Below are 14,548 nucleotides of genomic sequence, written 5' to 3'. Positions count from 1 at the left end.
CTCGAATGTCTGCAAGGTGACATTATCCCGTGCTTTGATCAGAGCACTGCGAAACGCTGCCCTCAGCTGTCAGACACGAGGCACCGCAGCTGTAAATGAAAACCAGCAACTTCCACACGAGCATTCGGGTCACTTCAAGCTCAGGAAGGTGGTCGCACCCTATCCCCTGGGGTTCTGCAGAGTACATACAGCACGTCGATTAGTTCTCAAGAAACGGAGTGCAAAAATACATCGCTTGAAACAGCAATTCTGACCACAAATGAGTGCTATTTATTCAGGCTGTCGTTACTCAAGTGCCATAGTGTTTCCCCAGAGAATTGCGCTCCTGATTTCAAACTGTGTGTTCAAGGTGTATAAAGACATCCATTTCGTCCCAAGTGCGGAGTAGATATTGCACATCTCCTGCAATTAACTTTTGTGGTGTAAATAAAATGCAGACAAAATCTCGGTGCAAGAATATTCTGCCTTTATTTATATTGATACAAGTTTGAGGTTAAAGTATGGGAAAGAAACAAGCCAAAAAATTCCAACTTAAAATAAACCATTAGTTGAAAACTTACACATACTGTATCTAAATGTAATAAATAGTTCTGCTATCATGCATAAACAATCTGATACCTTATTGCTTTCAAGTCATTTCATATGGCGTAATAGTTTTACGTCAACAGATTTATAAAATAGCCTTCGCCAAGTTTCACTCTATTTAAATGTAAATGAACAAATGGGAATTGCTTTTACTCTCTAAAGGAAGGTCTGAAGAACTATAGTAAACGTGCAGGGTAGGTTCTCGTTTAGTTAAAGATCTCTATAATACATCACTGAAGAACTTAACCCCAAATTGCTAGATATTGAGAACACCAAGGTTTTTTTTAAGCAATATATTTGCTGGGAAGAATCAATCACCATCTATTCCTGACCAGGACTAAATGCCAGCTTGCATTGGAAGCTGTAGCTTCTTCATATTTTACTGATGGAACAGGATTCGTACTGTTACTATATTGTAATACAGCGTAATCCTTTTCCATCTTCTAAAAATAGAATAGAAAGGAAACTTTGTTTTAATTGAACGTTTCATTCAATTTCTGTGCTGAGAAAAATATCGGAAGTGGCGAATTGATAATTTTTTTCCACTCACATCATCCAGTGGCATACCAAAAGATAATAATAATAAGCCTTGCATTTGGTATAGCACTTTGCACGTCTTCTAGACATTTCAAAGCGCTTCACAGAATATACGGTAAAGGGATTTGACTGTCGTGGATTGTGACCAAATTATTATTGTATTTTTTTAAAAAAGAATTCATTTCATTAGACTTTTTACAGTCCAGCGATGGGCTCTCCCATTAAACTGTAACAGCACCTGTCAAGTGTGTAAATAATTTCAGCAATTCAGAGAAAGATTCCTGGGATGAAAGATAACATGGCTGACAAAACAACTAACGGAATAACATTCTACTGTGCTTTGGAAGACCGAAACTCAAATCCATGCTAAATTTGGGAAAACCTGTTGATTTTACAGTATATACAAATGGGAGTTCAGAAGTCCTAATGCTAAGCTAAAATTCCTCCTCAGGGAGCATGCACAAAGACAAACTTGTTTTTCTCTACCTGAAGCTGGTCCTTATCCAGGATTCATGATCACTGCTCTACCCAATTCAGGTAACGGAATTAGACGGAGTATGGGGCAGATTTCTGTGCGCATCTCTCTGATGCAAACTGGTCAAGATGTGATGAACAAGTTCCAACAAGGCAGTCGGGTTTAAGTGTGAGCCAATTCGCAAGATGGCCGTTGCTTATTGGCAGTAAGTTAACAGGTTAATATCTAAAAGGAATTGCTCACGTATATTTGGCTAATGTTCTTCATCAGATATTAAAGAGCATTCTCAGAACAAAACACTTTTAATGATCCAAGTTTCAATTTGTCAATTATGTCAGACAGAGGGATAAGCAATGTTTACACACTTTAAAGAATATATACACAATGCTTTAGAAGAAGCATTGGAACCCAAAACTATAATGACCTATCACCAATGCAGAATTAATGTGTAAATTAACCAACTTTACAGATGTTTTCTGCTAACCTAAACTGCAGCTTATTTTCAATGCTTTAACAAACATTTTTCAGTTAGAAGAACTAGTTGTTGGATTTGGTGAAAACTATGTTCTGATGGGCTACTAACTGAGTATTTCACCTGGGTTAATGTTGATCACAATTGTATTGACTGCATTGTACCAGTAAACTTAAGATGCAACTCTAGCCATCATACAGACTAGCGCTTACCTACAACAAATTAGCAAACTCTTCAGACAATGTAACAGACTGATTTTATTCTCCAAATATATTTGGCTAATGTTCCTGATCAGATATCAAAGAGCATTGCCAGAACAAGACACAACAGGGGTTTGGTCAGTTTGCAGGAATGGTTATTATTACTAGGATGAAGATCAGAAAAATCTCCCGACACATTTTGAGGATTATAACCATAAGAAACATCAATGGTATTCAGATTTGCAATCAAGTGATTTGAACCAGTGTAATAAGTGGATTAACCTCACTAGTGGCTCAGTTGACACAACTAGTCTTAGGCTCAAATAACTCAATAAGCTTTCAAATTAAGAATCGGCGATCTTGGAATTTATCCTCAAGTTAATCAACGTTGCAAGGAAATGGTTGAAACAATAAAGATTGAAGTAAAATGCAGTCTTACTGACAGTTGTTACATTCGTCAAAGGAAGTAAACATTTCCACCCAAACTGCTTGAGTTTGTTCATGGTATTGCGTCACCATCAAAACATCCTTTTCTCCCCATTCTGGGAACATAACCGTGAATGAGTGAAATAATTCATGTCATTTTGAGTGAATGGGGGTGGGCGGGAAGAAAGAGATCAAAACGCAAGAGGGTCATAAAAGCCAATTTCTCTATTTGATCTCCATTTGAAAGTGAACCCAACATAAGGAACAAAGAGACACCTGCTTTCGCCAGAGTTTCTGAATTAAGATCAAGGAAACCCTGTTATCAAAGGTAGATTTCTCACCAATACATTTGATGTGCAAACAACCGTGCGGATCGATTTGGGACAATATTTTAGTGAAGTGCAATTTTGCCTGAAACAAAAAAAAATATGTTGGACTGGCTATCTGGCAATCCGACATTCATGTCTTTCATCCCTCTCCCATTCTTTGTAATGGAACAATAGTGGATAACAACTGAGGTAGGGACATTTTTCTTAACTACTCAAGGCACAAATAGAAGCTTGCCTTTTGTGTAACCTTGTCTCCACTGCCTGTAAATATTGCTGTGCAAAGAAGTGTGCAGCAGAAAGTGTCCTGTTCAATACGCCATGCTTGTCCCATGCTCTTTGCTTATTGGCAGCTGTTGCTGTAGCAAGGCCCACAGAACGTTTGAAATGGCTGGGAATAAATACTGTAGTCCCTTCCAAATGACTGCAGTTTTCCACCAACTCCACCTTGCGTTTCAAATCTAGCAGGAACTCAAGATAAACGCAAAGCATTAACAAAAGGTGAAGATGCAAATCAAGCTGTACACTTCAAAAGCACTTTGATTCTCATTTATTTTATACTGATCTCGGGATGTAAGCAACGCTAGCAAGACCAGCATTTATTGCCCATTCCGGGGGTGGGGCCCTCCCTATAACTGAGTGGCTTGCTAGGCCATTTCACAGGGCACTGAGTGTCAACCATGTCCTGTGGGACTGGACTTGTGTGTAGACCAGACCGAGTAAGGATGACAAGAATATCTTTTCTGAATGATAGTTGTCAACCAGTTGGGTTTTTACAATAATCCAGCAGCTGTGTTGCCATTTCTTATGTTTCGAAGGCGACAGTGAGGAGAGTTAACCAGCAAATAAAGCAATAAACAGTGACAATTAGCACAAGTTCTTAATTACATTCACCAACTTGGTTATGGATACTATATGGCTTACATTTTATTCAACTAATGAAAAGCAAAGCAAAAAGAGAGGCCCATTAACTCCAAGCTTGGAGTTATGAAAGAAAAGACACTTACTTTGGAAGGGACATGATTTGATGCGTGGAAATCTAATTTTCATTCAAGAAAATACCGTTGTCCTGAACAGTAAACTTGCGTTTCAAGGCTTCTGATATGCGCACCGCCGGGTCGTTCTCCCTCAGTGAGTCTCCCTTGGACCTGCAGCAAGAGTTTCAGACATCACTTACACCAACCAGTTACATTTGTATAGCGCCTTTCACGTCAGGTGGACATCCCAAGACTCTGGACAGTCTGAGATCTGCACCCGAGCTGGTGGTTAGGATCAGGATGGGTGGAGGGTAAGGAGGGTAGGGTTAGGAGGGTGACCAAAGGCACAGTCAAAGAGGAGGGCCTGGAAGGGTGCAAGGGAGGAAGCGAGGTGGAGGGACTGAGGCAGAGGGACTGTAGGATAGAGTTCCAGAAGTTGGGGGCAGAAAGGCTGAAGGCCCACCCAGTCCTGGTCACACTTTAAAATTTCTCCTGCAGCTGCTGGTAACTATCACCTGGCTCCACTGGCTCCTCATCCCCCAGAGGATAGAGATCAAAATCCTCGTCCTTGCCTCGTTCAAAGCCCTCCATGTCCTTGCTCCTTCCTACCTCTGTAACCTGCTAACTCCACATCGACCTGTCTGCTCCCTCCGCTCAGCCAGCTCCGGATTACTCCACGTCCCCCGCCCGACCTGCTCCACCGTGAAGGGTGTTGCATCAAAGGGAGAGATGACATACCTTCCCCCCTCCTAGTGCTATTTCTTTCTTTTGGGGTTCGGTTACACAAGACTTTCCATCAAGGAAAGCAAACACCCTCTTTAAATAAAATTATTCAATAAGGAGCTATAAAAAATGCAAACTGTACTGATTTATTTTCGACTCACCCCTGCAGCGAGTGTAGCTTAACCCTATTCATGTCTTTCAGGATGTCCATCATGTCTGCGAAGCTCGTGGACTTGGAAAGAGAAACCACTTCTCCATCATCATCATCATCATCCTTTAGATCTTTCTTTTCGAAGTCAAAGTTTGAGGTGCCAGCGATAGAGAAGGACGATAAACTCATGCAATCAGGCTCGTCTGTCTCTGTAATATCATTGATAGTAAACGAAGCTAGAGAAGGATATACGGATTCAAACTCTGGCAAAGAGCAGGCAATGCTTGTAGTATCAGGAGAACCAAGTTCAGGTGTGAAAGCAGCAGATTCTGAAACAGAAAGAAAAGCTATTCATTTTGATTTCACCCGACAGATTCGATAATAATCAACAACACAGCAAAATGCTCTCAAGGATCGCAGGTATTTTTGTAGCTGAAACAATTCCAATCCAGTTGATCACCAAACCAGCAAAACGCCGAATATAAGGTGATTCAAAAATTCTGGGAAGAACTGAATTGTTCGGTGATTGGATTGAGCACGCAATCAATATTCTGCAAAGCTTACCAAGGGCGTCATAATTAAGCTACCGTATATCCAATCAGCGGCAATTCCAACAGAAGTGAACAAACACTTTCGAGTCCTGTTGCGTTTTCAAACTACCAGAATGATATCTAAACTCACCACTGAATGTTCTTTAGAACTCATTGTTTGTGCCGCACTTTAAATCTTGCTAAAAATGAGCGAGAATTCCAAAGGAGGAAGAGAGGGAGAATATTTTTTTAACGAAACTCTTTGAAGGAACTTTGTTGACATTACCATCCGTATTACCTCCTCAATTTAAAAGTCCTAAATCCCACTTAAGATGCAAGCGAAAGGAGGAATATAGTATCTCAGGTAATGCCCCATATCTAACTGCCACAAAAAACACAGAGCAGCAGAACGTGGCCAAGTGCAACAAAATGCGAAGGACAGTCCTTTTATACCTCCAGGACCTGAATCTGAAGTCAGCCAAGATTGACGGGAGTGATGTCGCCACCAAGGGGGGCCATAAGTAAAAGGAATTTGATCAGTATCAGGTCACAAAAACAAGTCAGTAAGACCGGTTACATAGATAAGGCATCACATATGAAAACTGAATTTGTGTAAAATAAAATTTTCAAACTTCCTTTGTAAAATGAGTTACTTGTGGTGCTTAGATATCTGGAAACTCACCGGTGGCATCTTCGTCAGACTCCTGTACAGCAACTATTTTAGCAATCTGTTCTCGTAAACGGCTAAGTTCATCCTGAAGTGCAACTGTTCTGTTCAGAGCAGCTAGACCTGGCTTCTTCAGGGTTTCGTGTCTCCTCCCTTCCCTTCTGAAGTTCGGGACTGATGAATTCCTGTGCATTATCAGCAATGGGGTGGGGTGCCATTCCTCCCTGAAGGGTCTGACGTCAGCTCTAAAAGGAGCAAAACACACACTGCAACATATGGCAGAGCAAGCAATCTCTGCTGTGAGGAGAGAACCCAACAGCAGTAAAATTACATTTGTAATTTGTATAGCGCCTTTCACGTCGGGAGGACGACCGAAGGTGCTAAACAGTCAGTGATTCGGACCCGAGCTGGGGGTCGGGATTGGGGAGGATGGAACACAAGTGGGAGGAAGAAGGTTGATCGAAAGCATGGTCGAATAGGAAGGTCTTGAGATGGGTTTTGAAGGAGGCAAGGAAATGGGACTCAGAACTGAACCAGTTTGTGAAAAAGAGACTGAAGGACATGATCCAGTGCAACGGTGTGTGCATGCGATTATCAGTAATATCTGTCTCAGAAATACTGCATTAACCATTCACTGAAAATTATTACAACACAACAAATACACAATTTTAAAAGCAAAGATGGAACGGAAGAAACTCAGGGTAAGGGGAGCAATTACGAAGAATTTTAATCAGATTGTATTTAACAGGTTACTTGTGTGGGTTCATGGATCTGTGTCACATTGCAAACATTGCCTTGAATGTTCCAAATGTTTTTATGTAGCTTTTTGCATTTTGTTAATGTACAATATTTTTTTTACATTGCAAAATAACAGTGTTGGCAAAGAATATTGATTTATTTCAGGGATATAACCAGAGATAAAAGGTTTGAGAATTCCTCATAAGTGGTAGGTTATACGATGTTCCTGTAAACAAGATGGATACCTGAGTCTGGTGAAAGCTTCTCCTTCATCTGCAGCGATCCAGGCAACATCTGCCAGAGTTGGCACAGGTGGTCCAGTCCCATAGACAGAATGTAAGGAATCAACTGCTGACAATCCTGGGACAAGCTGTAGACAAAGGGAAAATATTCCATCAACGTACAGTTATTTCTTGAACAAACCCAAGGGAAAAGAAGGTGTGCATCTTATGAACTTCGGAATATCCATTTGGATCAAATGTTAATCATGGTATTTAACAGGTGAACATCGGTTTAAAAAAGTTACGTATTTCAAACATCACATACCAAGTTCAAATGTTAAATTTAAGGGGAGAGGATATTAGAATTGTCTGATCTAAGATTACACAAATAGCTAAAAAAAACTATGTTATAGTTATTGATATAAATACTGTACATCAATATTAAATGGATGATGTGTAAACAGAGTTCATACTTTTCTAAGATAGTTACTAGGTTGAAAATAACATATTTTGATCAAGAATCATACTTCATACATTTGCCCCCTCCCTTCAAGATTTATTCTCATCATATCATAGCCACACTTGAAATTGCTTATTTTCACATAAACAAAGCTTAACATTCAGAAAAACAAATTAAAAGGGAGTTAGTGAAACATGTAAAACCCCAAAGCATAGGCTGGGTACTAACACCTTTAATCATATCACATTCCCCTTATAATTACATACAATTAACATTCAAAATGTTACCAAGTGACATTTATGTTGGAGTTAATTTATCTGTAGTCCGTTGCAATTTTAATTAAAAAATGCTGAACTGGAAGTTTATTTGTACTGTACTTATTATTTAAACTGAAAACAGAAAGAATAGAACAAACAAATGGAGTTCAGATTCTTGCCTTTAAGAAACCGCTTCCAATATGTTAGTTGATTGAAGGGAGATAAATTTAAAAGTAAAGCAGCAACTGAGTATTCTCAATATTCATTACAATTCAAATGATTCTGAATGTTAGTGTAAATAACTACCAACGTTGAGCCCAATAAAAAGCGTATGCTCTGCTAAGTAGTTCAGAATAAATGACAAACTTATTAACGTTCTTAACCTCAAAACAAACTCTGCGACAGGGTTTCAAAGGAAGACTTGTTCCAATCATTCGAACGACACTGCGGGTGGATCCGTGTGGCTTGTTCTGCCATATGGGGATCTGTAAAGTAAGCAGGAAAACTCAAAAATGAGGCCGTGCAAAGATGAATTACAGCATCGCCAAAACATAACTGTCAAGAGACCAGGAACTTCCATCCCATTTGTCTGCACTCAATTTAAAGATTCCAAGGTAAAGGAGGCATTATTCAAACAGTCTCTAGTTTCCTGACAGTAAGGGAATCCGATATCCCCGTTCAGGCACTATGTTTAAGGTCACTTACTAGATATCATTAAAGATTTTAAAGCCAAGCAAGTGAAATATTAGTATTGAAAAACGAAGAGGATGTATAAGAAATAATTCCAAATAACCATACTGATTCAAAAAAAAATTAAAAATTAATGAATTATAATTTTAAAATCAACGGTGAAAAATGCTGTTGATGCTTGGTGGCTAACCTGGATGATTTGTACTGTTGGATTGGTCACTGTACATCCCCCAATATTCACTTTTAAAGTAATTCAACCAAATAGCATAACTACTTACTGTTTCGGTTTCCATCTTGAGCAACACAGAAGAAATCTAAGTTGATAGCATAGAGTCAATCAAAAGCACTGGAACAAACGAACTTGATAAGAATATATGGTTGAAACCAAATTTCAATTATCCATCTGCATCAAAGTGCCTAGTAACGCCTTTCTGAAAATGAAAGAACATAGCTTTAGAGGAGCTCAGGCAATATGATAAAAATTATAATATATATAGACAACTCCAACAAGCAAAACACTGGAGTATCATCCTGGGCTACCGTGCAAACAATCGTCTGGATCAACAACAACAAAATTACATCTGAGCAGCTCATTTCACGTCGGGAGGACTTCTCAAGGCGCTGGACAGTCAGAGTTACGGACCCAAGCTGGGGGTCGGGGTGGGGAACGGTGGAGGGCAGGGGGGGAAGCAGGGAGATTGAAAGCATGGTCAAAGAGGAGGATTTTGAGATGGGTCTTGAAGGTGGCAAGGGAGGGAGATCAAGAGTCAAGAACGTTACGAGCCAAGCTAGGAATCATTGACAGTCAACAAGCTATGTATTTACTAAGTGAAACTTAGTCCACAAGTAATAAATATAAAGTTATCTACCTCATATCAATTCTTGGCCAAGAAGATAACTAGGTTCAAGGTTTTGGGACTCGAACTTAGTACTGGGTACAGAAACGTCAACTGATACCTCCTCAAGAGTAGCAGTCATCTAATTGTGCGAAAAATGTTTTACATCTCATGGTAACTAAAAGAGTGAAAGATTCTCTCCTTCGAGTCTATTAAAATTTGTAGCACTTGTACCAAAACATTGACATCACATTTTCAATACCGTATTGAGCAAGATGTCAAGTAACCCATTTTTTAACTGAGGTCGCTTCACGCCCCAGGCAACAATCCCCACTGGATAAAACTGGTCGCTCACTTGCGACCAAATGCCGTTTGCAGGAACGCCGCGGTGTGCAAATTGGCTGCCGCATTTGCCTGCATTACCCTTTGGTGACTGTGTAGGCAAATGCAGCAAAAAAAAACCCAAAACTTTCCACCCACAAAATATACAACAACAACGACAAGATTCCATTTACAGAGCGCCTTTCATGTCGGGAGGACGTCCCAAGGCGCTGGACAGTTGGGTCAGGACCCGAACAAGGGGGGGGGGAAATGGGGAAATACAGTCAATTCACGTTACAGTATATTCTGCGAAGTTCTTTGAGCCGTCTCAACAAAGTGACGAGGCGCTATGTGAAACGCGAGGATTATTATCTACATTAAAAATCCTGCGCGGCGGTTCGCGGCATTCCATCGATGACGACACGATAAGGCACTGTACCAAATGCAAGTATCATTTATCATCACCGGTGTATTACTGGGAAGACCGGTATGAGAGTCGGGGGGGGGGGGAGGGAGAAAGATGAGATGAGGGCAAAGGGTCTTCTCCCTGAGCCCGTGTGTGTATGTGTGTGTCCTGTAGCTCAGTGGTTAGAGCACTCGCTTTGCGAGCGAGAGACCTGAGTTCAATTCCAGGCAGAGGGCGAAACCTTGGGCAAGTTTCCTTACTCCACACAGAGCCTAATAATAATCCTCCAAAACCCAAAACAATAACAAATTGGTCATTTTCAATCTACAACTGTTTGTGGGACATTGCTGTGCGCAATCGGCTGCCGCGTTCGCCCACAAATATACAGTCAATTCACTTTACAGTGTGTTCTGTGAAGCGCTTTGGGACGTCCTCCCGACGTGAAAAGCGCTATATCAAATGCGAGGATTATTATTATTATTATTATTATTACATGCTTGTGCTCTCTGGCGATCTTGCGAGTTTGACATTAGTGCAAAAAACTTGACATTAAAGGTCAAACCGACCTCACCTGACGGGACTCCGGGGTCTGGACCTTCAGGTGAACGTGCGAAACCTTTAATGGAACATTAATTCCAGCCGCGTTCACAGTGCAATAACAACAACAACAAACAAACAAACAAACAAACAACCTCTCTCTCCCTCTCTATGTCTCTCTGTCTGTCTCTCCTTCCCTCCCTCTCTTTATCTCTCCCTCTCTCTGTCTCTCTCCCTCTCTCTGTCTCTCTCCCTCTCTCTGTCTCTCTCCCTCTCTCTGTCTCTCTCCCTCTCTCTGTCTCTCCCTCCCTGTCTTTCTCTCTGTCTGTCCGTCTCTCCTTCCCTTCCTCCCTCTCTCTATCTCTCCCTCTCTGTCTCTCCTTCCCTCCCTCCCTCCCTCTCTCTCTCTCTGTGTCTGTCTCTCCTTCCCTTCCTCCCTGTCTCTCCCTCTCTTTTTCTCTCCTTTCCTCCCTCTGTCTCTCCCTCTCTATATCTCTCCCTCCCTCTGTTTGTCTCTTCCTCCCTCTCCCTGTCTCTCCCTCTATCCCTCCACCTCTCTCTCTCTCTCTCCCCCTCTCGCTGTCCGTCCCTGCCTGACCAACTAAACGAAGGTCACGGTCGTCGGGTGGGGGGAGAAAAAAAACAGAGGCCGAGGCCTCGGGCCTAGCGCCCGATTGATGTGAAAAAAAACCAACGAATTAAAATTACCTCATGTAAGCGGTTCATTCCCTCCCTCTCTCTCTCTGTGTGTGTGTGTGTGTGCGCGCGTCGGTCTCCCCCGGCGGGAGCTGCCAATGGCGGCCCTGCCGTTGCCGTGAGGGGGGGGACTCGGGCTGCCGTTGCCGGGCGCCGCGAGCTCAGGCCGCTCTGGTTGGTCGCGAGCCGCCCCGCCCGCCCCTCGCTCCTGCGCAGGCGCGCACCGCCCCCGCCGACCAATGGGAGGCGCGGGTACGAGCATGTGACCTCCCTCCTCGCACCGCCCCTCGCCCCCCCGACCAATGGGAGGCGCGGTTTACGAGCATGTGATCTCCCTCCTCGCACCGCCCCCGACCAATGGGAGGCGCGGGTACGAGCATGTGACCTCCCTCCTCGCACCGCCCCCCCGCCCCCCCGACCAATGGGAGGCGCGGGTACGAGCATGTGACCTCCCTCCTCGCACCGCCCCCCCCCCACCACCCACCGCGTCAGGAGCCGCCGAGGGTGAGTATCAGCAGCGCCCCCTGGAGACGCGCACTCGCACTGTCTCAGCATCTCCATCACCTCCCCCCCTCCCCCCCATCACATACACACAGACCCCCCCCCCACCCCCATCACATACACACAGACCCCCCCACCCCCATCACATACACACAGACCCCCCCCCCCACCCCCATCACATACACACAGACCCCCCCACCCCCATCACATACACACAGACCCACCCCCCCACCCCATCACATACACACAGACCCCCCCCTCCCCCCCCATCACATACACACAGACCCCCCCCCCACCCCCATCACATACACACAGACCCCCCCCACCCCCATCACATACACACAGACCCACCCCCCACCCCATCACATACACACAGACCCCCCCCTCCCCCCATCACATACACACAGACCCCCCCCCCCACCCCCCATCACATACACACACAGACCCCCCCCCCCCCATCACATACACACAGACCCACCCCCCCACCCCATCACATACACACAGACCCCCCCCACCCCATCACATACACACAGACCCCCCCACCCCCATCACATACACACAGACCCACCCCCCCACCCCATCACATACACACAGACCCCCCCCTCCCCCCCATCACATACACACAGACCCCCCCCCCCCACCCCCATCACATACACACACAGACCCCCCCCCACCCCCTCACATACACACCCAGACCCCCCCCACCCCCATCACATACACACAGACCCCCCCCATCACATACACACAGACCCCCCCCACCCCCATCACATACACACACAGACCCCCCCCACCCCCATCACATACACACAGACCCACTCCCCCACCCCATCACATACACACAGACCCCCCCACCCCCATCACATACACACACAGACCCCCCCCCACCCCATCACATACACACAGACCCCCCCACCCCCATCACATACACACACAGACCCCCCCCACCCCCATCACATACACACAGACCCACTCCCCCACCCCATCACATACACACAGACCCCCCCCACCCCCATCACATACACACAGACCCCACCCCATCACATACACACAGACCCCCCCCACCCCCCATCACATACACACAGACCCCCCCACACCCCCATCACATACACACAGACCCCCCCCACCCCCATCACATACACACAGACCCACCCCCCCACCCCATCACATACACACAGACCCCCCCCCACCCCATCACATACACACAGACCCCCCCACCCCCATTACATACACACAGACCCCCCCCACCCCCCATCACATACACACAGACCCCCCCCACCCCATCACATACACACAGACCCCCCCCACCGCCCATCACATACACACAGACCCCCCCACACCCCCATCACATACACACAGACCCCCCCCCACCCCCATCACATACACACAGACCCCCCCCCACACACATACCACACCCCATACACACACCTAAATACCTCTCAGTATTTTTCCAGTTGGCCCAGTCAATATTTTTCAATGACAATTGGGGTTTGAGAAATGTAGGTCACACTGGGAATTGGGAACAATTCGCCTCTTCTGCTGACTACATTAGGGGGCTGGGTAGTGAAGGGACCAATTTTGGTGTGAGGAGAGGTTTGTCCTAATAATTTCATGCTGTGTTTTGTTCCAGTACCAACTGTTTTCGCATAAAAACACATTGGAAAGAAGTACACATATGTGATCCATTCAAGGTCCTTCCTTTCACAGACAATACAGGATCTATCCTAATGTGGATTGTACCACCTCTTCATCACAGGAAGAAAATATAGCCATTGCCTTTCTCACCCTCACTATAAACACCCAACCAACACAGCAATAATAGAGCAAAGCAATAATTGTGGGTTTATTTGCATAACCTATTATAGAAATCTACTTGCAAACAATGTACAATACATTTTTATTATGAGCTGAAATCTGCACAGAGTCATGGCACAACTTCTGAGTTGGAATTGTAGATGTATTAAAGATTTATACTTTGTTTTTGAAAGGTAAAGTCTGTCCCTGAACTACACAACTATAAATTGTTGCAGTTTGGATGGTAATTAAAATAAGTGAGCCTTACCTCTTCTGACTTTTAAGATACTAGGATTATTGGCAGTGCAGAGCTCAATGTTTTAGTCCCTCTATTATAGAGGAAATAAAATATATTTATACTGAAACTCTTCACTCTTAGTTGAAAGGTTTTGATGTTATTAATCTTGGAATAATGTTCATCAATTTACATTGCTGTCAGTGGGTAACATCTCAGTTATATTTTACCTTTTGTCACATATAAAGTTTCAGTTATCTGCGTTTCGTGTGCTTGCTCTCTCTCGTGTCACAAATCTCAAATATTGTGAGCCTTGAGTTTTGTGATTCAGATTCACACATCACATGTCAGAAGCGATGTTGTTTACAAGGAAATATTAAACGCCTTTCCCTGGGGCAAGAAAGAAAAATGTTATTGAAAAATACAACATATTTTTGTCACGATATCCTGTATGCATTATATATAACATAGCACAAAGACTGGACTGGGCTAAAGGGCATGAACACATCTCGGTGAGTCAGAGTCAACGAGGAGATTAAAGCTTCATAAACTCAACTCTTTGAGGTGTAGTTAAGTGCAGAGTCCAATGTTTTTCTCCCTCTGTCATCTTGGATCATCAATGCGGTCTCATGGGATCTATACTGTATAATAAGAGCCACAATGGTTTCAGGTCCTGATGGATGTTTTATCTGTGCAAGGAAGGAAGGAAGCCAGGAGGGAATGAGTTAATATCCCAGAATTGCACAATTGTCTTTGAGAGCTCAGGGAATATCCGAATTATAGATTATTT

At 44.0% G+C, this 14,548-nt stretch overlaps 1 protein-coding gene across 2 annotated transcripts; it reads right to left on the bottom strand.

Moving 5' to 3' along the window:
- Nucleotides 1-449: 449 nt before the first annotated feature.
- On the bottom strand, nucleotides 450-11,377 carry mtfr1l (mitochondrial fission regulator 1-like). Of its 2 annotated transcripts, none has more exons than XM_007894798.2 (8): nucleotides 11,244-11,377; nucleotides 8,714-8,866; nucleotides 8,129-8,230; nucleotides 7,053-7,177; nucleotides 6,085-6,314; nucleotides 4,883-5,201; nucleotides 4,029-4,169; nucleotides 450-3,492 (listed from the first exon to the last, which is right to left on the bottom strand). In XM_007894798.2, the coding sequence occupies exons 2-7, from the start codon at nucleotides 8,726-8,728 to the stop codon at nucleotides 4,061-4,063; spliced, it is 900 nt and encodes a 299-aa protein (XP_007892989.2). In that variant the 5' UTR covers nucleotides 8,729-8,866; nucleotides 11,244-11,377; the 3' UTR covers nucleotides 450-3,492; nucleotides 4,029-4,060. The 2 variants fall into 2 exon arrangements, with proteins under 2 accessions (XP_007892989.2, XP_007892987.2); XM_007894796.2 differs by having other exon boundaries at nucleotides 450-3,482; nucleotides 11,244-11,376.
- Between the last annotated feature and the right edge of the window lie 3,171 nt (nucleotides 11,378-14,548).

Source organism: Callorhinchus milii, unplaced genomic scaffold (assembly GCF_018977255.1).
Source record: "Callorhinchus milii isolate IMCB2004 unplaced genomic scaffold, IMCB_Cmil_1.0 Scaffold10, whole genome shotgun sequence".
In the NCBI taxonomy this organism is placed as follows: Eukaryota; Metazoa; Chordata; class Chondrichthyes; order Chimaeriformes; family Callorhinchidae; genus Callorhinchus; species Callorhinchus milii.
This window is presented reverse-complemented; position numbering and strand designations above follow the sequence as displayed.